The 25,353-nt window shown below is 34.4% G+C and overlaps 1 protein-coding gene across 1 annotated transcript in view; it reads left to right on the forward strand.

Annotated features, from left to right (window-relative positions):
* nmo (serine/threonine-protein kinase nemo) overlaps positions 1 to 25,000 on the forward strand; it is a gene marked incomplete at its 5' end in the record, with an annotated part of 49,361 nt that extends 24,361 nt beyond the window's left edge. The window contains 6 exons of the mRNA XM_025219888.2: positions 2,935 to 3,020; positions 3,243 to 3,452; positions 3,634 to 3,822; positions 4,154 to 4,355; positions 5,467 to 5,560; positions 11,566 to 25,000. Coding sequence (XP_025075673.2) covers positions 2,935 to 3,020; positions 3,243 to 3,452; positions 3,634 to 3,822; positions 4,154 to 4,355; positions 5,467 to 5,560; positions 11,566 to 11,620 — 836 coding nt within the window. The remainder of the gene's footprint in view (positions 1 to 2,934; positions 3,021 to 3,242; positions 3,453 to 3,633; positions 3,823 to 4,153; positions 4,356 to 5,466; positions 5,561 to 11,565) is intronic.
* Positions 25,001 to 25,353: the final 353 nt, after the last annotated feature.

The raw sequence follows: 25,353 nt of genomic DNA on the forward strand, positions 1-25,353 counted from the left end.
GCGCACGGCTAATTAATTGTCCGGTATAACTGAATTTACGATTTATTCGACTCGTCAGATTTTATCGACGGTATAACGACAAAGTCGACTTATAATAATTGACATTGATACCGTTACATATGCAAATTAACAGAATGCTATGTCGAATAATACATCAATAGCGAATTCTATAGATTAATTAGGGATTAATTACAAATCTTGAATGCGCAAATTCGGTGCGGTTGACCAACTTTCATTACTGAATGTTTTATATATATATATATATATATAAAATTTTTTATACAATTAAAATTATTATGATCGACTATTTCATTTCGAGATTTCGAGTATATTTAATATTCAGAATATGATATTAAGATTTTGTTGGAGCTTGAGAAAAATGCATATTTGTCCATAAAAATTCTTTCGTTTTTGTAACATTTTTGTATTTTTAATGCAATTAAAAAAATTTAAGATTAAATATTTTAAATAACGAAATAGCTCAGACGAAACTGTAAGAAATTTTCAGAATGCAGATTAAAATTCTTGAGAAATTATATTTTAACTGAAAGTGAAAATTTATTTTTAAAATTTGCTACTTTGAAGATTCGTCAAAATTCCTTAATTTTTAATAATTTTTTCATATTCAACAGATATAATTTTTTGCGTTAAATGACGAATTACAGAATATTAGGCATTATTACCTCTAAAATTTATTGATTTATCAACATTTGCACATGTTTCTTTAGGTATTTGTTCCTACTTGTATCTACTAATTTTTTTCTTAATCGCGGAATATATTTTTCGGAAAAAAGAGAAAAATGTGAATTTATCTGTAATAATTTAACATTCGATTAAACCGCGGTGCAGCTTGGCGGCTAAGTGAATTTTTCACGCTACTTAAACAAATGCACGCGAAGATGCCGGCTCAACGAGAGAGCTTTCGGGATGCGAGTTAATCGCGTGCGAATGGATACGATAATAAGAGCGGCCGTACAGCAAACCCGGACGAGGGAGACTTTAATTACGACGAGGTGGACTCCCCGAGCTCGCCAGCAACCCCTCAGACGATGGATTAACCCCGGTAATATTAGTGAGTTTTATTGCCGGGAGGCCGAAACAGTCGAATGCGTTATGTGACTCACATTCAGGGCCGTGATTGAATATAATTTTAGGAATAATTCTACGTTTTGAACTTGTGCACATATAATAAATTATGCAAGTTATCACATATTGAAATTTAAATAACAAGTATAAATTTGATAAAATGTTTTGCTCTCTCATTGTAACTTTATTTTACTTTATTCAATAATTTGAATATCCTTTAATTTTGTCACATTATAATGCACTGACATTTTCTGATAATTTTTAATTTCAATGAATATCAAAAAATGGAACGAATTATAATTGTAATGGAATGTTCGGAATTAATTTGTCAATATTTTCGTATCTTAAAATATACACCGTACCTTTTTTAAATGTATTTTCTGAATTAACGCAAACGAACTGTAAAGTCAATTTCTTGACAGGAATAAATTAGAAAACGCTAAAGGAATTTTGTTACGGCCCTGCTCAACCGTGTCATTTCTCACTTCTTCACGTCCACTATTCTCGTGCGGGAGAGAAATCACCCTCTTAAAATAAGACGAGGAAACAAAAGGGAAACGAAGGAGCTTTCGCGAAATTCTTATGAGTTATGTAAATGTTGTAGCCATAAAGAACAAACTAATCTAAGAAATGAATCGGAGAGTCCTATACTTTCTCGAACACTTCGTATATCGACTAATTGAATCAGACGCGACTAATTAAAGAGTCACGTGCGTCACTCGAGTATTTATAAAACGAGCAATGTGATCGATTTGAAAACGCTCCGATCGACTTCACCCTCTTTTATGGTAATTTGTAAATTGCTAAAAATAAGCTATATATTTATATTAATATTATAAATAAACTAAGTAAGTTAAAATATTATACCAAATTTTATTACAAGAAAGATTAACAGAGTTTCGAGAAAATTAGCATAATTTATCATTTTTTTAATTTTTATAAATTTATTTCATAATGTGAAATTAAAATTAGTTTTTGGTACAAAATTGTAATTTTATAAATATTATAAGATAAGACTTTCCTTGAATTTTTTGACATTTAATAAATTTTCTTTCTTATAATTTCTCTTACGTTATATCACATTACTTTCTCTAAGGGTGGTAGATATAAAACACGTCGTATAACAATGGGTGGATCAAACTGCAAAGGATCCATAGAAACTTTTATGTCCCGTATTATTCTATTAAAAGGAGGGTAAATTCGGTTATTATTCATCGCATTGCGCGCCACCCGAATTTCATCAGCAGGCATTTTCGACAAAATAATAACCGATTTTTGATTAAGCCTGATGTAATCAGCGTTTCGAAGTACCCCGAATTTTCATCAAGGGAGAAAATCGGTCGGCATTTTGCTCGGCGCGAATTTTCATCGACACGAAAATTGGGTTCACGTTGACGCGACCGACGTGTCATGTCACAGCAGCGGCATCTCTGATGTTTTGTCAGCTTGTCACGCTGGCGAGAAAAATTCTTCCATCACTATCATTTTCGCAGACTTGTATGAGCGAGACGATGACGATCTCGTGTCAACTTTCACGATCGATAAAAAGCTTCGCATCCTCGTGATTAATTCCCATCGGTCCCTTTGTGACGTTGTTGTCGTTGTTTGTTCCTATCAACGTTGATTAGTGAACTAATTAAATTTAATTCTGATAATTTTTCTGATAATTTTCGCAATTTGCAAGAATGTGTTATTACCCAAGTGTAATTTGAATAAAATCTTTATCTAACTTTTGTTATATCCTGTATTTTCTGTTTGTTATAAAAAATAATTGGTATATTATGAAACTTTCACAGCGATTATAATTAAGACAGATTTATAATTCACGTCGTATCATTATTTTTTCAGGCCTCAAATACCTTCACTCGGCCCGAATTCTTCACAGGGACATCAAACCCGGAAACCTTCTAGTAAACAGCAATTGCGTACTAAAAGTGAGTCTAAAAATTCGAATATCTTAGAATCTAGGTGTTAATAATTTTGACCATATCATATTCCCTCCTTGTTTGGGCTCGCCGATAAGAAAATATAGACGACAAGGAGCCTTTCATTCGACTCAAACGCTTTATCTCGAATACGAGCGAAATTCTAAATTTAACTAGCGTGTCTATTTATACGTCATACGGCCAAGCGCACTAGGTGTTCTCTTTCTCCAGATCTGTGATTTCGGTTTGGCCCGAGTGGCGGAACCCGACCAGAACGTCCACATGACCCAGGAAGTGGTGACACAGTATTATCGCGCGCCGGAAATCCTGATGGGCGCGCGGCACTACACCGCTGCGGTGGACGTGTGGAGCGTCGGTTGCATCTTCGGCGAGCTCCTGCGTCGACGGATCCTCTTCCAGGCCCAAAGCCCTGTGCAACAGGTGAGTGAGACCCCGAAAAATTCGGCTCACGTCTCTTCTCAAAAAAGATCTTGTATTCAACTAAGCCTGACGTGACATCAGCGATGCCACGGTCGGGAAACAATGGCGAATATTTTATGTTACTCGCGGAGAGAGTTGCTTGGAAACGACGAAGTAATAACGTCTTCTCTCTTGATTGTAGCTTGAGTTAATTACGGAGCTGCTTGGCTCACCCACTCTCGAAGAGATGAGGTATGCGTGCGAGGGCGCAAAGTCTCATATGCTGAGAAGGGCGCAAAAGCCACCGTCGCTCGCAACCCTGTATAATCTTAGCAGCCAGGCGACGCACGAGGCCGTCCATTTGCTCTGCCAGATGCTAGTCTTCGATCCCGTAAGTTTGCCTCTACACACTAAAGTAAATTAGTTTTTTACATTTTATGTTTTGAATTACCTTGATTTCATCCGGTTTTATTCAATAAATAGATTTAAATTTTAATTTTTATAACTTTTACATTTTACACACATTTTTTTTATGTTAATTAATTATATAATAATATTAATTATATATATATAATTGATTTCTACTCTCATCCCTAATAAACCCACCATTTTATTTTGTTGCATTTATTTCGAATTTCTTTCTTTTTGATCGGTAATATTTATTTGATTGTATGATATTATATTTATCATGTAATATGTCTTTTTCAACAATTGTTATACAGGACAAGAGGATCACTGTGGTGGACGCCCTGGCGCATCCTTATCTGGACGAGGGACGGCTTCGGTATCATTCGTGCATGTGTACATGCTGCTATACGACGAGTGCTGGCATGAGACAATATAGGGTGGATTTCGAACCTTCCGCTGCCCATCCGTTTGACGATCTCTGGGAGCGAAAACTCACGAGCGTGCAGCAAGTGAAAGGTGAGAAATTGCCCGTCGAAGATAAAAAGAAGTACGCGAATACGTGTTTCCTGGAATATGCACATTTTATTCAAAATAATTTTTCAGAAGAAAATAGAAATATTAAAAAAAACATTACATTACAACAATAATACGTGAATAATTTTGTGATAATCATGAACAAAAATATTAAGGATATTTTTCTGTGAAAAAATATTGATTAATATAAATTAATATAAATTTAACTTAGTTATATAATGACAGATAAGATTGAGATTTTTGTGCGATTTAGAAAATTTTTTCTGCTATTTAAAAAAACAATTTTTTTTTGTATGTCGATTTTTCACTTTTTTCATCAAATTTTGTACGAAGCGCGATTGACAGTTGGAGATTTGTTTTTGTTACAAATTGTAGAATGAAGCTTAATATATCTCGAGAATATTGCGCGTATCATGGGTAGTGACGTACACGGTAAGTATCTCAGGCACGTGCCTGCGCTATTCGAGAACAATAACCGCGATAAATACGCTTGCATGTGTGCGTGTCACGATAAATCATGGTTTATCTTAGCAGCGCCTGGTCGCTGAGAATCGTGAGGTTCTCGTGTATCTTTTCTCGTTGCTATAATCGTCAACGACGAGACGAGGAAGCAAAAAAATTATTATACATTATCATGCAGTTTCTTTTTGCGGCATATGGTTTATGTTAAAATTAAGGTTGACCATATTTGTAAATTTAATTGTCTACAACGATTGATAGAAAAATATTGTGCACGATGTGAAATTTAAAAGTACATGGAATTTGGAAAAACATCGAAGACACATGGAAACACGTTCAGAATTTTCGATTCTTCTGGATTTTTAAATAATAATATAATTAATACATACATGTATTGGCTGTAATAATAAAATTAAAAAAATATAACACTGACACACACACACACACACACACACACACACACACACACACACAAAACATCAATCAGAATAAGGATAATTTAGTTGAGCATTTAATACTGCAATGAGGATATAAACCATGGTTTTATTTACGGTGCTATCTTGACAGGAAATTGTAAGCATCAATGTCCCTTTGTTACTCATTTTACATATTGGTACGTCATTGTTTGTTTCAGAGGAGATGCACAAATTTATAGCGGAGCAGCTGAACACGTCGCGAGTGCCGCTCTGCATAAATCCGCAATCCGCGGCGTTCAAGAGCTTCGCGAGGTAAGCAATACAACAAAGCGAATCCACGCGACTCGCCCTTGGCCGATCGGTACACGCGTTTTATTCCAAAACTACCGGAGAAGATCAGAAGATAAGACTGAATAATATGTTAAAATAACAGCCGATTAAAAGGCTTTTTCAAGAAAATTATTAAACTTTTATGTCTTTAGAATTTCATTTAGAGTGATGATGAGATTTTTGCGTTAATTGCAAAACTATTTCGAAAGTAAATGATGAAAAAAGAAGAACAGTTTTACTTGACTATTTAAATATATAACCGTAACGCAAATACCTCTCTGTGGTTTTGGAACTCGGTATAACATGACCTGACCTACAAAACTTCTCCTCCCCCCAGTCGCATACAGAAAAATCACCGGAGCTGATTGACGAAAAAAGTATCCAACAGACTTAAAAAAGAGAGAAAAGAAAAGAAAACATTCGCAACACTCTCCCTTTTACTATCCCTCGGAAGATTAATATTAAAAAAAAAAAAATCAATATCTTCCTTCCTGTGCATTCGTGCATCTTCCGAATCGAGATCCTATATCCTGAATCCTAGATAGAAAAAAAAAGAACAGACAAGATAATCCCCAAGAGAGTTCATAGAGGGGCGCACAGTGTTTCTTATCAAGTCGAAGCAATCGAATAGCACGAGCGGAATATATCGGGTGTTCGAAAAGTAGCGCTGACTAGAGCCGGCTGAGTCTTTCGACGCGTTATAAGAGAGAAAGTAAATTTCAAAATCGGACGGGATTCGAGACGAGTCGAAAGAAAAAGAAAGAGGGGCCTTTCGTCCTGGCGATCCTCTTGCTAAGGTCCACAAAGGACGCTTTGTACTTTTTGACATTGTTCCGAGGAAGAGTAAAATATAAAGATACGTGTGTGTTTTTTACGTAACCCTGTCGGCCCACTGTGATACAATTGCTGTATGCGATCTCTCGATATATGAAGAAACAGAAATCAAATAGATAAGGAATTAATAATTATCAATATCGCCGAATGGAGAATTAGAATGATATTTTATGATGCATATATGGACGAAAAAAATGGAGGAACGTAAAATCTTTTCCGTGTTTATTTTTTCACGTGTGCACAAATTTATAGTTTATTTCTCAAAATTCTTCGAACATTATTTTTCATTGAATATGTAATAAAAGAATATGTAAAATATCTCTCTAGATAATTTTTATAATGTAAAATTATTAAAATTCTATCACGAATTTATGTTACAAATTTTTTAGAATGCACATACTTGATCGGTATTCATAAATAATGAGATTGCTTCACATTGACGTTAAAATTATAAATTATCATGTTTCTGGATAGGAAAATTTACATTATTAAAAGTAATGAAAGTACCGTAATATTAACAGGGAATAATCAATTGAAGCAATCAATTTATTTCATCATGAAGTGATGTGCAATATTTTATGATATTTACCGACATTATAGACTCACGATATAACATGCAAATAATTTGTAATGAAAACACAATGAAAATTACATGATACATGACACATAGAAAAATAGAAAACAAAAACAATGTAAACAGAAATTCATTAGTAAAATTAAAATTTTGGTGAAAAATTATTTATTTAAAAAAATTGAAATAGTAAACTTCTTTTTGCTATTACTGTATTATTTAATATTTCAATATTTTAATTTCCGTCGAATTTTACGCGGTTTCAGACAATCTTTAAATTTATGCTCTAAAATATCGTTCTAATTTTCTCTCTGCGATATCAAGGTGAAGAAACATCTCCAATTTTAGTAACACACCTATGTAATATTTTTCCCCAGATTACACTACTCAACAAAATTGAATTTTCCTTTTGTAGAAGTATAAAAGCAAAGTATGAAAGTAAAATTGTAAATTTTCGTAGTTTCCTAATTTCAAAATTAAAGGTATCAGTACGTCTAGATTTTTTGTATGTATCGTAGATTTATTTTTTAATTCACAATATTTATGAATATATTTAATAAAAATTAAATATTATAAAACATTCTATTATTTCATAAAAATGTAATGCATTAAAATGTACTAAATAATCCACAATTGTTATACAAATGACGAATACAATTACCTAAAATACGCGTCACGTATGTCGATGTATTAACGCTTTAAATTATTAGAAGCAAAAAGCTCGAAAATCTAGGCGTGACTTTTATGACAAAATCGGTCCACGAAGTCGATCAGATTTTTTTATTATTCTCAGTATATTCTCCCGATTGTTTAAAATCGCTTCTGGAACTCTGGGAGTAGGGGCATTCACGCGAAAATCCGTCTCGACTTGTCGATTTGATACTCGATAGTTGACCGTTACTATCATTGCAACTTCTACAAGGTGTGCGTTGTTGGGTAGTGTTACTTGCAACTGATGCTGAATGTGTAACAATTGTACGTCTTGCTTACTCTGCCGTCAAGTTAGAGCAAGCCGATCGCCGAACCAGCGCCCTGCGCCGCGTATACGTACACGTTACTACTACCACTACCGACTCAGCTATCTACCACTGTCAGCTACTATCGACTACTACCGCTATCGTCTACTACTACTACCGCTACCACTACTACTACCAATCGTGTTACGCCTCCTCCTGAACGAACCGAACGAAACGAGAGTCAGCTATAGTCGGCGCGACCTCGCTCGCAGAGGTACATGATCCAGCCTATTTTTTATAATACCAAGTATATTGCCTTTTGCTTTGTGTTACAACTGTCTCACCTTGGGTTCTCTAACCGTCCTTTGTTTACCTCATGATGTACATACACCGTGCCTCTGTACATTCCGTCGAAACGTTTGCCGACGCGACCGGCATACACGGTGTCCGCACACCGGAATCGTCGTGCCGGTGCTCTTTCGATTTTCAAGAGATGTAAATTCGCGTGTGGATTTACTTCTTATATGTGTCTATTTGAAAATTGGAAGGGTTGTGATCGGCGATCTCGAAGCGGGCCTGTGTGGCGTGTCGCATCTCCGAATCGGATCAATCGCGTCGCGTATTTCATGTCAAGGCGGGTTGATTGCGCTCGAACGGGGTGACACACTTGTTTATAATTAAATATAATTACAGATGAATTCGATACCGACACACGAACGTGGCAGAAGCGCTTGATTAAACATTCCAAGAGGGAAATAAAACTCCTCGAAAGTCTGTCCGTAAATCCAATAAGATTATCTCTAAGAGAGTTATAAAGGAGATTATAATAATATCGTATCGATTCAGTATTATAACGTAATAATTTTTGAATCAACCCTATTAAAAACGATTGAAAGTCAGATTGAAAATGGTTCTTAATAGAATATATATATATATATATATATATATATATATATATACATGCGACACATATTCGATTATTGAAAATTAAATTAAGGATTATCCTCCAATTGTTATCGAAATTGTTGAAATGGATTACATTTGTCGAATATAAATCCAGATTCGCTTCGAAATATTCGCGATGTCTCGATATAATTCATAAATAATGATATTATTCGAAATGCAAGTGCACGCTCATTTTGTATAAAATAACAATACTTTGTGTTCATTTGTAGCGGCTGAATTAACTGAAAAACGTGCAAGTATATATAATTATTCGAAATGAAACCCAAAAATAAATTTTGCGGAAATGCGCGAAATTAGGACACTCCAACGTCGCGCAGTTTCACGGATTTTGACGACGTGGTTCAAAGTGACGATAGAGACGCGTTTAGCGATGCTAATTAGCAGCAATTTTGCATATGCAATTAACGGGCTCCTTAAACATCGGCGCGACACAATAATATACCCGGTATTACTTGGCAGGATACCGTTCCTTTGTCCGATGAGTATTTCCGTTCCCTCTGTATCTCTCTCTCTCTCTCTCTCTCTCTCTCTCTCTCTTTGTTGCTTCGACTGGGCGAGAGCGTTGCTGAAGCGAGAAATCGCATCGTTGCTGGCCCACTTTCGTGGCTTAAAAGCAAGTCCAAAGAAATCTAATTAATAAGAAAACAATTATGATCTTCGAGGAATGTTCGTCAATTGCGATCCAATTTTTTTGTTCTGCTCATCTTGTGACCTATTAAAGCTTATGTCATGTATTTATATCACTAATTAATATGGTAAAGGAAATAAAAGGAATACTTTTCGAAATTACAATCAAATTGAGATTAATTACAAAAAGATCAAATGTTAATCTTGTCAGTCAGAAAAAAAATCTGTTTAAATTTTCATTTTTTATTTCTGATTCAAATGTATTATAATTAAAAAATGTATTATAATCTGTTGGCAACATGTGAGCATTAGACAATAACAATTTACAAGCAGTCACCCCGATTTCGCAAGCGCACGATACAATTCGCCGTCGTTGTCTCGTCATTCCGCGAATATATCATGCATAAAAGAAACGAAAGAAACACCTGAACGGAGCACATTGTTTTACCGTTGACATTATGAGTGTAAAAGAAGGCCTGATCTACCATGCAGCCTTCAGTTGAGAGAAATATCGATGAGAAAGACAAGCGATGACAAGTCGCGACGCGCCAAGAAAGCAAGAGAAAAAGATGCAAACTCTCTTTCGAAGATCTGCATAGATCGAAAATTGTTTTCTCCCTAAAACCATTATCCTCTCCCTGAATTCACCCTGAAATTATATTTCGTAGTCCGTGCAAAACATTTCCTGTCCCGTAGATAATATTTACCCGATATTAGGTCGCTATTAACTTCGAAGAATAACCCGAAAGAGACAAAGAAAAAAATAACGGAAATAAATTTCATATTGCAAATAATGTGTCTAAGGAGGGAGAGAGAGAGAGAGAGAGACAGAAAAAGATTTTAGAAGAGAGATGATCGGCTGTCATGCGTGCTGACAGCTGCATGGAAATCAGACATTTTTGTTGTTTTGCTTATTGAGGGTCGAGATCCATCAATTCTTGGGAATGATCGTCACGAGCGGGTAGCGCGTGCTCCAGTTCGATAACGGTAATTAATAATTACCGACGTCGGCTGTCACTTGGCAATTACAATTATATTAACGCCAAGATAAAATGATTTCTCATCGAAGATGAGCGAGAACCTTGATTTGGTGTGTAGTAAATTTATTACATTCTTAGGCATGAAAAGATACACAAATTTAGAAAATTTTTTTTTTTATTATTATTATTATATACATTATATGCTATTAGCTGTACCTAATTTTTTAGTGTTCTCTATTACTATGACAAAGAATAGAAAACCGTGATGTTATTTAGCGGACTCGAAAAAAAAAAAAAGTAAAACACCCCGCACTATTACTGCTCGCTGACGATTTTAGTTCTTATGATTTAGTCGATCGATAACAAAGAAGTGCGAAATGTGGTAGTTGTAAATTATTATTATTGTGGCGTTTCGTACTTCGCGTTTTCGATCATTAGAGAACGCGAATAGCCGAGCAAATACATACAGATTAATTTCGATATAATATAAATATTTGATATAATTAACGTCCATATAACTAATTAAGCTGAATATAAATGTTATATTCAGTATATTTGAATTTATCACTTCAATCGCTTATGCTTATTAAACAATGTAAGAAATTTTTTAAGATTTCAGAAGTTTGAAAAATTTCTTCATTTGGAAGAAATTAAATTTTATTCAGATTATTTTTTAAATGTCGTGACTTTTCGACTGTAAGAAGTTAGCTCGACAATTCGCATGTAGTTGTACTCGTTCTCCCTTCACTCGCTCTGCGATCGATTGCCCTAACTACTCTACGGTAATTGGATTATTATCGCCTAATAATAAGCTTTAAATTTCACGTAAAACAAGAATTATTAATTTTACAATTTAATTTAATTAATAATATAATTTAAACGGGAAAGCGATTTTATCCAGACCGTTTTGGCTGAGATACCATTGGCCGTTATACAGGGTGATCGCTCGCTTTACCGCAGAAGGGTCGCACGTTCTCCCAGTCTGGCTTCTTTGGCCCCTTACCCCCCTTGCCCTTCGTCGCCACTCTAATGTTTTGTTCGTACGACTTGCAGCTCCACGGTGGCTCATCCTTCGGAATTGCCACCCTCTCCACACCAGTGGGAATAAAAAGTCTTCCCCGTTCCCGTTTCCGAGATAGAGCATCGGACTCGAGGGTGACGACTCCGCGTCGCGCTCCACGAAGAAAGGAGGCCCTTCGCCGACCGGAAGATAATAAGTCACCGATAACAAGAGGAAGAAGAAAAGAAGGAGGAAGAAGGAAGACGAGGAACTGGAAGCTACGGAGAGAAGAGCCAAGAGAGACAATAGACTGCCGCACACTGTAGCCTCAATTTTCGACTAGCTGATACATATACATGCACATGGGATATCGTGAGGGATGCATAGAAAAATGGTAGGGACGTATGACAGGAAATTTAGATCTTTTTTGATTAATCCCAGAAATGCATTTTTCAATGATGTTAGACCTTATCCGATCTTTCCGCAAAAATACAATTTCTTTGAGAAAATTATCTTTCGGAAGTGTTAAATCATTGAAAATGTTGAACGAATAAAAAAATATCGATTTTCACACAAGGACATATTTCGAGAAATTTGAGAGAAACTGGTCTGTTAGATTTCTTTATGTTCCTCGAAAGAAAGTTGGAAGTTTATACAATTTTCCCTTTGGGACATGCGCTTCAAGGAAATAGAAGATTTCTTCTATTTTCCTTTCGAAATGCATTTCTGGATACTTTCTTTCTTGGTTCTTTCTTTAACGAGCTTTCTCTTCGAAATGCTCACAATCAAAGTTTAATCAAAAGATTTAACAACGGTATAAAGTACAAGTAGACAAATAAGATTCTGTTTAATAATATTTTAATTTAATTTTAATTTGCACTTAAACGAAATTCTTCTCTCAAAATTTCGATGAAATGATTTGGATAATGATTATCGATATTCACTTCAATAATATTTGAGATCTGAAAAAATTTTCACGATCAATATTAAAAACTGGGGAATGATTAGAAGAGATCAGTATTACAACATATTTGATAAATTCTTCAAAGAAAAGCTAGCTTAGAATTTTACATAAAATTTATACATCTTTTTATGCATCCCACTACACCTTGCATGTATATATAGCAATATATTATACGTATTATACACATTGTATACACATGATCGAAAGGGAGAAACACATCTACACACATATACACACATACACACACATACACATTTACATACACGCGTGCGCGTGCACACGTACACGCACATACATTAGCCAATTTAAAACACGAAGTAGCCAATTAATTCCAGTAAAGAGCGGTGGGAGATTCCCGAGGGTTGGAATCGTGGGTACCGTGAGAGCAGGAAAGCGCAGGAAAAGCGGAGAGGAGGGTGATAATTAATAGCTATAGTAAAACGCGAACGTCAAAAAGACGGGCCAGTCCTTTGTTCTTTTCTTAGATTTTACACACGTGTACAGGTCGCGCGAGGTTAGCTGGCATTTATGATCGAATACGCGCGCAAATGTGCGCGCGCGTGGGAGGGGAAAGTGCCGGAAGAAGGGGAGAAAAATTCTTCTCGTCCTGATCGAGGATCCTCTGACAGCGAGAGATATTCCTGAGAACGTCATGCTGAATGTCCTCAAAAGGATATCCCTCGAGGATGTCGTCATGCTGATGAGATTATTGCTCCGAATCGAATAGTTCTTGACGGGAGATTGCTCGAGGATGCCCTGAGGAATAAAAAGATAACTCTGAATCGACAAGTTATCCCTCAAGAGTGTCACTGCGAATGGATTTGTCCTTGAAAGAATATCTCTCGAGAATAGTGTCTCTAAAATGATTGAAAAATCATTGCTGCGAATCGAATAATCCTCGATAGGATATTTCTCGAGAGTATTTCAAGGAATAGGAAGATAGAATTTCAAATCCTGTCATCCTCGATGAGACATTTCTGAACGATGGTCACGCTCGAAAAAAATTCATCCTTAGTGAAATATTCAAGGATGTCGTGAGGACATTCGGAAATCAGCAAAATGGAAAGCCTATTTCGAATCGTATCATCCTTGATGAGATATCGTTCCCGGATTTATGTCCACAAGATATTTATCCGAGGATGTTGCACGATTTGTTCTCTCTCCGATTGGTGGAAACTCGAGAACCGGAAAAAACGTTTTCTATATGAGATCCTTGGTTTGCTGAAGAAAGAGCTGAACCTTGAATCGATCATCGCGAATACGGATTTTCATCGAGGCACGATTCGCAATAAATCACGATAAATTGACGACAAATCAGTCACGAAGAGGAACAAAAAGTAGAAAGAAGAGAGAAGAGAATCGACGAGTCGAAGAAGCTGCCGTCGTCATCGATTCTTCTCAATGCAGCGATAATCCGAAATTAAAGAGACTGTAGAAATAGGGAGTGATACGATAGGCACTTTTCCTCTCTAACGTCAGCATTGATAACGAAGCAGCATTTGATTGAGCGACTAGCGCATTTTACTAAAATAAAGACTCGTAAGTCTTTTAGATTGAGGTGTCTTTCCTGAAGCGCAGTGTAAGATGAAGGAAAGGGAACGATAGGTAGAAATTCGAATAGATACGCGCGACGAACGAAAATGCAGAAGCGAGAAAAGAACGGGAAAAGTGGGAGAGTTGCGGCGAGTCACAAACGCGGATGTTAAAATCGTAAAGAAGGTATATCGTTGCGGTGACGGGATAGGATAAAAGCTTTCGAGTGCTCTCGCTGTGCTTCCGAAAACTTTACATTCAGAAGAGAAACTACGCGGAGCTAAAGGATGAATTCCACGTAAGCGCGAAGTTGTTTTCGAAGTGATTTGGAAGGCACGAATTGACGACGATATCGAAAATGTCGTAAAAGGATCGTCTATAATGCCCGAGTTGTTTCGAAGAAAAATTATGGTTGCTATGATCGACCTTTTCACGAATTCTCTTTCGCGTTTGTTGACAACTCGCCGTCTCGACAGGTCGAAAGAAGCTCGCATCCTGTTCTTTCGTGACTGTTCCGATCCCACGTTCGCTCGTTCTGGTCTCTCAAGATCGAGATTTCGAATGACAGGACTCCTTAGATCTCAAACTAGGAAATAAAAGAAAGAGGAGGACGTCTCGCAAGACTTTCGCAGTTCTAAGCGTATCAAGAGGGTAGGACAAAGGTAATGCGCGAACCACATATGTGTCCAATGATCTTGTCGACGGCCGATCTTGAAAATCTCGAGAATTTCCGCGTCGAGGAAACGATTCTTGCCCACCTCGGCGACGATCATTTTCCCTCATTTTCCTCGCGCGATCGCAGAATCGCGATTTATTCCAATAAACGCACTGCCGACTTATCGTATGAACGCGATGTATCGATACGAAGAAAGAGGAGAGGGAAAGAGTTAAATAAATAATTTAAAAAATATAGGAGAATGAAAGAAAGAAGAGTGAAAATCAGGAATCGGAGCCGACGTAATTTCTTTATTTTAGATTCGATTTCCTAGGTTTAAGAACGCGAGAAAAGTAAACGTTACACGATGATTGTCATGTTTCATGTAGAATTGAAGAAAGAAGCGAATGCGTGAAACAGTTTGCAGCATGGATTTTACATCTGATCTAAATCCCCGATAAGAAGAATCTACGCGGAGGATCGGGACGAAAGAAAGCGCTGGATCGAAGCCATTTCTATGTAGCTAAGTACTTTCGGTATTTTCAATTGTATGTTGTAAGCGCCCTAATCATGTGACAGTAACTAGACACGCGAATTCGATCGATTCAAACGAATCTTGACAATCGACATGTCTTGATCAAATCTGCGATTGAATACTCGTTACATCACAATAATAATAAAACATAGAAATACAGCCGCGCATATAATTGCATATAATTTCTTGAATCACTTTTTAATTATTATATTAAAAATATTAAATCTTTCCCAAGTATTTGTTAAAGGAATTAAATATCGGGGAATTAAGATTTTATACAGTGTTGATCTATATTATATAATTATAATATATATTATAAAAATATAATTTAAAAGATCTGATTTATTAATTTCTAATTTGACTACTATGCCAAATATTTATCCAAATGTCCGATTCAAGTCGCTTTCAAGAGAGACTGAGATTGTCGGAGATCGTTTGAATGCTTTTATTCTCATTTCAGTTCATTGATAAAACAACAGCTTCTAGAAACATATAATAGGAACATATAATAACATATCTAAATAAAATAGATGGAATAAATACAAAGTACAATGTTATCGAAATCACCAAGAATAAAGCAGAAGAACAGAGACGCATATTTTGACAATACCATTGAAAAATATTGTAATTGCATATTTATAATTATAATTATAAATATTGTTGTTGTTTTATCAGTGAATGAATGCGGATATTCTTTTCGGCTACAGAGAAACTCTGAAGCAAGCGCGACATACCGTTCTCTATCCTGAAGCGTTTTCTTTCTTTTCGTTTTATCGTGTTTCGTATCTTGAGCGATAATTCGAGATGTACAGAAAAACAGAAGGACGCATATAATTACGTTCTGAGTGTGATTTTAGATTAAGAGATTTTTAGATAGGCAGTAGTAGTTCTGACGATAAAATACTTTTAGGACAAAGTGAGAAAAAAATGATAGCAACGATTTAGTGAGACATACGTTTGATTCTTATCGACGGTAAAGAAGACGCATGTGTTCTTTTTTTCTTTTATAGCGCAGATTCAGCTCGCGGTGATCGAACATGAAAAGAAATGTGGAAATTTGTTACTTCGAGACAGATGCGCGTGAATTAAGTATAGTCGTTTAATTAAGCATTTAAAAATGATGCGCTATGTGTGTGGCCCGTAAAAGAAAACACACTAAAGATTGAATTAAGGAAACTTTTCCAATATCGGTAATAATAAATTTACCGATAATAAAGCGTATAGAAAATAAAGCGATTATTCTATAATAATTGCTGTCATCGCGAATTAAATTGCAACACAAATTGTAAAGGTGTTAATTATGATATTTTAATACCTTTTTATTTCGCGAAGATATATTTTCTTTGTTTTTCATTTTAATTTTTTTTTTTATTTCACTCACCTTTTAGTTGCCCGAAAACACATTTTATGTAAAAGATATTTTCTTTTATTTGTTCATCTGTAGATTTATCTGATCATGTAAACATACATTTGCTTTTGTATATATGAGGGAAGACAATCGAAAAAATTAATTCTTAAAATCAAATTTTTCGTTTTTTGTAAAATAGTTTTGAATAAGCAAAGTAGAGAAAAAAAAAATAAAATGTATAAAAAGATGTATTTTATTGAAAGGGCGATATTTTAATGATAAACGTGAATGCGTTGGAAACGTGAAATAAAAAATTAGAAGAGTCAGTCGGGAAATGATAATATTTTGGAGACTGAAACGCGTTCGTTTAGTTCGCTGGATACCGATTGAGAGTACTATTTAACCATGAGACAAGGTGTTGACGTGAGGTTCAATGAAGCGAAAAACGCATTTTTTGATCCTCTTGAAATATTTCTATGTTTGATATATAAGTATTTCTCTGCGATGCAATTTCCGGTGATTATCGCTATTAAATTTACAGCGATAGCATAATGTGCACGTTTGTGGCATCGCAAAGAGGATGCATTTGTCATTGTGTGCTTGTGTCGTGACAATGTTACATTTATACATCTGTCGATATTGCAAATAATATCTGATGTAATAATATTGCGTATTTTTCTTTGACGATGTCGATCGTTAACGCGTGTTGCAAATACTTGAGACTTTATTGCGAAATTTCAATCTTTAACGTAACGTCAAAAGAATGTTTACGCGGCAATTTTTTATGAACGCTGAAAATAATAATCAGTACATTAATACATCTTGACATACTTTGAATAAACTTTCAAAAACTTTATTTTGAATATAGAATTTCATTGGGTAATTTACAAAATTATATGCGTATTCAATATACATGCGTTTTTGTAGAAATCAGCATATCTTTTCCCGTAACAACGTTCTTCATTTCTTTCGTTTGATTCTAATTATTATAACGTTCTGATTCTAATTATTATAACAACGTACTCGTGTATCATTTTTGAGATAGATAACGTAGCGCGCTTCTCCAACTTCTCCAACTTCACTTTGTAAATAAATTATCATCGTCATCATGTATCATAAATGGCAGCTCATCAGGAGATTCGTTGCGATTGCAAAATATTTTACTTTCAAGCGTCATCTGCGTTTCTAATCTTAAAATAAAGTTGTACAAACAGTTCTCTTTGATATAAAATATAAATAATAACAAGAAAACTCAGACAACGCAAACTCACCGCAAACTTTTGGTATGTATAATCATTTACTAATTATTCAAAAATCAATCTCTTTTCTTCTAGTAACTTGTCTATCATTTGTGAACTTTGTTATTTGGATTATCTATAATGCAATTATTTCGAACAATTTTTATTTTTTTCCTTTCTTCTATTGCTGAACTCCATTTTGATCTGAGAAGATAAGTTTATTGATTTTAATGTTCCAATTAGTTTCTAACGAAACTTTAAGATTTTTAATTGAAAAGAAATTTAATTAATGCAATTGTTTATATAATGTGCCGAAAAATCTGAGAAGGACCGGGATAGACATCATACAGAAAAATTATTGTAATAATTATTAAAATTATATATATGTATATATGTTATTCAATTATATATACATACGTACCAATTTCTGTAACAAAAGATTGGTTGTTACTTATATTTAGACTAAAAGAGATCTGTTTTAGATTAAAAATCAATGAATGATACAAAAGAATTTTTTGCATTTTACGAAAATAATATTCCGAATTTGCATATTTACTGCGCGATTATTGCCATTATTAAATTTATTATTAGAAATGCCAGAGTGTTTTCACTCGAAGATTCTGCCATTGATGCTTCGTCCAACGTTCCTTTCGAAATCGTTCATTCGTTCAAAATCAATCCGGATGTGAGTCAAGCGTAATCTGATTGAGATTTCCGAGCATTCGGATATGATAAATCAATGATATGCATGATACACACACACACAGACGCATGCACGATTAATCAAGTATTTTTAATTCTTGCTCGATAGCGATAACAATTTTTACTTTTTCTATTTTTCATACTTTTAGTGGATATTTGATAACAATTAAAGATCGAATTCGATTTTTACTTGCATATATTAGATCGTTCAATTATATTAGATGCGTTCAAATCCGAATATGGAATATGGAATCCGGAGGAATTTGAAAAGCAACATTTCATCACGAATTTTTATTCAAACTCATAAGATTATCTATCGAATTATTAATTATTTGAAAGTGTAAATTATAAATATTAAAGATGACAGCGTTTTTAATTTATCAATCGGATGATTTTGTTGTGATTGTTTGCGATCGCGTGATCCTCCAAATTTTTTTCAAACTTGCGACGCAAACGATGACAAAACGAGAAAGAACGAAACGCGAGCGATTTTTTTTTACGAACATTCAAAGACTTATACTTGCAATTCGTCGCCGAGAAAGACGCGCAATTCGCTAAAGAATTTCTCCATGCGATTTATAATTTTAGCTCAATTAAGAACGAGCGAGTGGGAAAGACAGCAAACCGGAAGTAAGACTGGGTATGTAAGTGTATGATGCATATGTGAATATAATTAGAAATAAAAATCGGTATAATTTACATAACTTCTATTTCCTTCGCGTAAGTTTTTCCAATCTGATAATTTTTTTTTTCCCAGACATTAATCATCGTAAGTCTATTACTTAATTCAATAATATTAGATATAGATATCTTAATTTTGATGATGATGATGATGATGATGATGATGATGATGACAGGATAATTTGTGGTGTACAAGATAGAAATTTTGGTTTACCGAAATTGTACCGATTTTTATTTCCATTGTATGACAGAGAAAGGCGGAAAACTAAAGAGGAAAAGAATATGCGATTAATGTTTCCTATTAAAAGTAGACGAATTAAATGACGAAGTTTGTAAATATGTAGGCTCACTGTAGCTGGTCGGTCGTACATTTGACGATTTACTTCGATACGAAAATCAATTGCGCATTCTTATTATCATGCATTTGTGTCCTCTTATACATACACACGCGCGCGCACATTTGAAGTACGCACGTATGCATTTTACGATGCATCGTATGAATTACAATGGCGGAGGCTAGGTGATAAGGTACCTACGTTATAGAGATAACGAGTAATTAAGCGACAAAAAAAAAAAACATAAAATAAACAAGTCCACGTATACTCCACACTAGCAAATATGCCTTCATTATGGAAAGTGGCTGACACGAGAGATGCACCGAACAATAAAGTTGCTACGGAAAAGAAAAGAAAAAGAGTAAAAAAGATCGAAAGCGATGGTTCTCTTGTCTTTAATTTAGTCGTACGCGCATACACATCCAAATTCCATATCCTCTCGCATTTCCGTTCCTGGCTTCTTTAGCATATGATTAAAGTTTCCCGCAACTCTCTGTACAGACAGCGAGTTATTTTGCCGATTAATTTAATTAAGTCAATTAATTGGTTTTGATTTTCGTTTACATGTCAATGTCCCTCGCACTCGTGTTTCTTCATTTCAATTTTGTTGTGTTGAAAGCAGGGAGAAACATTGCGGACGTAGATTTTCCGTATCTTGTAAATAAATTTCTCTATCGCGTCAGACAAAAATCAATCGAACGCGTGTCGAGGATACGTTTGGTATGACAAAGTGGTAAGTTGTACGATGATTGTTTCGCACGATCTCGTCGCCAATCGATGAGGCAGCAAGTGAGCAATTTTTTTTGCCGTATCGGCGACTCTCTTTCTAAGATTCGCCAACACGCGAGATTGTACAAATTGTAAATAACACGAATCTCTCGCGACAGAAATCCGCCGATATCGAACGCGCGTCGAGGAAACGTTTTCTCTCAATGCGAGATTCTTTATTTACATTTCGCTGCGGAATATCGTATTATTGATCCATATCATCGATATCCTCGAAGTGGACCAAGAAGCTACACCGTAAGAAAGATTTCACTTGCATCTCGCCGCTACAAGTGACTGAAAATTATGAAAACCGTTTTCGAAGCGATTGTACGAATAATAACGAATAAGAAGGTAAAAGTGACATAAAAGAGGATTTTGAATCTTTTTCAACGCAAATTGGATACGTCGCACTGTGTTCAGTTATGATGCAAATATGAGAAATATCGTAATATAAATCTCAAGAAACACTCGCAATTTTTTATTTAAAGATGAGTTAAATGTTCGTTTTGTGATACTCGTATTTCTCCAATGTTTCCGAAGATGAAAGTACATAGGGATCGACAGGTCGATACTCGGCGGTTCTGTAGACTGTGGGACGAAATAAAATGATTCTTGTCGCTTTCCTATCGGTAGTGTAGTCGTAGTGATCAGAGATATAAAATTGTGACGACTTGTCGTTAGTAACTAAGAGGCCTTAATATTATCAAGTTTACATTTTATTATTGTATATTGGTACAATTTAAGAATAGTACGTACCTAGGTGAATATATAAGGACATCGTGATGTGCGTTATCGATTAATACATACTTGATCGGATCTAGCGCGACTTCGTTTGATTTTTCGCCGATTTCTTGCATAACTTTGCACAACCTCGATCATTCCTTCACGATATTCGAGAAGCGAGATTATTAACACACATGACTCCATTTTGCTAAAATTCGAATGAAGGAGCAAACGCGTATTTATGATATTTTAAAATCATAAGAATATTAAGGGATTAAATAATAAAAATCTAAAATTGCAAAATTTGATATAAATACAGCTTTTAATTCTCACTTAATAAACTTGATTTGTTTAGTTTTCAAGATATAATTTATTTTATTCTTTATTTCACATTATTTTCATTTTCTAACGTACCTTTTTATTTTATCTTAAATTATTTTTATCAACGAAAATAATTTATTTGTACTAAATAACTTTTGCGAAATGAGACTTTTATGAAGCTGCCTCTTGATACTTTAAAATCCGACGATTCCCTCGATTCTCGTGAAAGTTCATGGTGTTGAAAGGTTGATGGAAAATAGCCGATATCAATTGGCTGAGAGAAAGAAATCGAAAGAATGCAAAAGGACAAAAAAATTTTTCATCCGTACAATACTTACGAATTTTAAAGCACCGTATATGTGTGTTTATTACAATCACGTTTTTACGAGTGTATTTAAAACATCACGTATAACGTAAGTAAAGGGAATGTAAAAAATAACAAAATAAAAATAAAGCTTGATTTCTATTCGTTTTACATAAGAAATGACATAAATAACAAAATACAAATTTTTACAAGAATTTTTATATTAATAATCTTTATATTATTAGAATGCTTTTTTAAATCTTACATATCTAATTTTTATATTATAATTTATTATAATTTTATATATTGTTCTTTTTTTAATTAAGTTAATCATTTCCATTTATATTATCTAATTATTTAGACTAGCGATAATTAAATATTCAATTCAAAATATAATAAAACAAGTAAATTAAACATATAAATTAAACATATAGAGAAAGAAACAGAAAGACAGTGAGAGAGAGTAAAATAAATTAAATAAAAATAAATATTAAATATATAAAAATAAATTTAAATAAAAATTGAAAGCTGAAATTTATCTTAATTTAGATTGAAATTTGTATCCGATTGCTTGATATGATTCTAAATGTTAAAATATATGTTGATAGTACGCGATAAATCTTTAAGAAATTTATGGCATTTATTGTTAATAAATGCAAGTGCACAAGCTTTGCACATTATAGCTAAGCTATTGGCAAAGCATGTCAAGTTTATGCAATAAAGAATCTATAGGCCAAGGACTCGCAATGATCCGTGCGATGTATATATAAGGTAACAACGGAAAACCAACAAGATAATTGCGACAACTAAAAATATCTTACAAAAAGGGAGAATAGTTGATATGATAAATCCAAGATATCGGGTATACAACCTCGTATTCTTTCAGTACGAAAGAAAGAAGATAAAGAAAGAAGACAAATGTGAAGTCAAAGTTAAAATAAAAAGTGAAACGAAAGCGTAAGAGAAAAGGATAATAAAAATTGTGCGCGAAATCAGACGAAGTCGTCTGATTGTACAGACTGCATCTTTCCAGAAACACACAGCGTGTTTCATGATATAATATAATCTATAGGGTGTTCGGAAATATGTGCGTTTCGTACGCTTGGCGACATTTGTTGTTGAAAATTAAAATAATTTCCAATTGATAAGAATGAAAAAAGAAAATCATTTCGTTTCAAAACACATTAATAATTAGCCACACCATTATTTTTCAATTAATTCAATTTTCATTTAATTTATATAAAGTTTAATTTGTCTAAAATAATAAAATAAAATAACAAGATTATATATTTTAAATTATTTTATTTTGACGATATTTTAGTCCCAGATGCTCTTTGTTTCTTTGCTTTTTTAACATATCAAATATATTATCGGAGGATATAAAAATCAGATTATCATTTTTTTTTTAATAATTATTTTTTTTTAATATAAATGTAATGAAAGTGAATTTTTCTGATATTTAAAATAAATTATTTTTTTCAATTTAAATAGTATGATTAAATAATTAGGATCGGGAAAATACTTTAAATTTCTAAAATCAACAGGAAACCTATTTTAATTTTCATTAAAAAATATTGGTCTATTTAGTAGACGTGCCTATTACTAAACATCCTGTGTACGAATGAGGACGAGCCTGACCAGGAGCCTTCGTCGCATAAATACTCAACGATCCTTCGAGGAGACTTCGAGGAGATATTGGCGTACCTTGAAAGTAGCCCGAAGCCTTTTCAAACAGTTTTAGCATTTAAGCATCGATGTACATACGTAGAAATAGAACGTAGACGCTTCTTCGCTTTTCAAAGAGCACGCGAAAAACATTTTGTCTCGCGACGAGAAAAAAAGAGAGCCGATACACGTTTTTAGAATCTAAAGATCCCTCTATCTTTCAGCGATTAGGTAAGTCTGCGAGCTGAAAATGCCCCTCGCGCAATTTCACTCTAATCAACATTAGACGACATTGTATTTAAAATGCCAAGGGGCGAGCATAATTTCAGGAACAATTTTTGACAACGTATTCTATATATGTATATATATTTTTCTTTCGCGCGAACGATATTCGTATAGAATAGCAACAATGTGGTGTTTTCTAAGATCAATGATCGCTGATCGAGCCTTCGCCTCAGACGCGATTAATGACTGAGGAAAATTGAGATTATCACGGAGATGGCGGCTGTAAGATATTTCAGAGAAGCTTCGATGGGAGTGCTATTTTTTATAAATATTACTGGACGAGAATCAGAGACGAAGTTTCAAGCGCGGATATCCTCGATCTTCGATCATCGATCCTCCGATTTCGTGTTCTGTGTGTCTCTCGTTCTTGATGTTTCCTACGTCCTAATAAATAAAAACGTAGTTCTCGTCTGCGATGCTCTCGCACATAAAAATTATAGCAGGATATTATGTGATTATTTCGAATCTGAATTATAAGGTTAACTTAATTAACTCGATGCTGATATTTCAATTATCGAATATTCAAAACGAATCAACCTTTGCCACAATTAACAGTAAAAAACACATTTTTAAAAGAAATATTAAGAAAAAAAATAACAAAATTAAGGCGAAAGAAAGATGTAAATAATTACAGAAATTAATTTTTTCGATGTGTATAATACCTAACAATTATTAATTACTTATCGATTTTTGGGAATAACAGAAAACGAATGTTTTTTTTTATTCAATAAATAAAATTAATATTATATTAATAACGAATAAATGAAATATTATTTAATATTAAAAAATTTTTGATTCGTGGAATCAATTGCGAGAGCATCTTAATCATAGGATTTTGCGAATCTTCGCATCCGTAATGATTAAAAGACTAATTAGGTAGATTTCTCGATGGACTCGTGTGTATTAATTACTACTTATCATTAAGATCGATGCAGTTAACGCGACCTTGTAAATATAGAAATCGACGATCTTCGGCAGCGTGTATTCGTGTGCATAAAGCGATGTGTAAAAACGAGTGAGCAATTGAGCATTTCTTTTCAACGTCGCGCATTCTTCTCTTAAGGGTAATACTCGTTCGTGTACCTCTAATAGAGTTCTTTCTTCTCAATTCGTATCGACTGTATTACACGTAGACGTTTGTTCCACTGCAGTTTAGTCGGTATGAGTGTATGTGTATGTGTAATATATCTGTGGCCCGGACACATTCGCGAAACTACATTCGCGCCGATCGAGGCCCCGAGGTACTCTAAACTCACGGCCAAAATAATTTAGGGAAGCTGCTGCTCTGGCAATGCCTTCTTATACACAATCTGCACACAGACACACTCCATACACGGACTGCCCGATAATTAACCGAGTTCCCAAAACATTAACGTTCAGTTGATCCTTTTAATTGGAAGAAAAAAAAAATACATAACTGTAACTATCTGTAACTATCTGTGTCAAAAAAATACACCGTAATTTTCTGTTAAAGATGTAAGCAACAGGGCCCATCGTAGAAGCTGGACGAAGAAAGTAATCTCGTAACGTAATGTTACTTAAATTACATCATTAATCGAATGATTATTAGTTGTACGTTATACTTTGACAACGCGAGTGTTTTGTTTTCCAATAATAATAAAGCCCATATTCAACGCGAGCAAAATCAATTTCAATTACAACACGCGATTAATTATGGCAGCCTGTCGATATACTCGTGTATAATATATTAAATGGCGTTCTTCTTTCTCTAGCCAACTCGAGACGAATTTCATACACCGATCGCTCGCGAAGAGGATACCTCG

Source organism: Pogonomyrmex barbatus, unplaced genomic scaffold, assembly GCF_055798465.1.
Source record: "Pogonomyrmex barbatus isolate J1 unplaced genomic scaffold, ASM5579846v1 scaffold7, whole genome shotgun sequence".
Lineage (NCBI taxonomy): Eukaryota > Metazoa > Arthropoda > Insecta > Hymenoptera > Formicidae > Pogonomyrmex > Pogonomyrmex barbatus.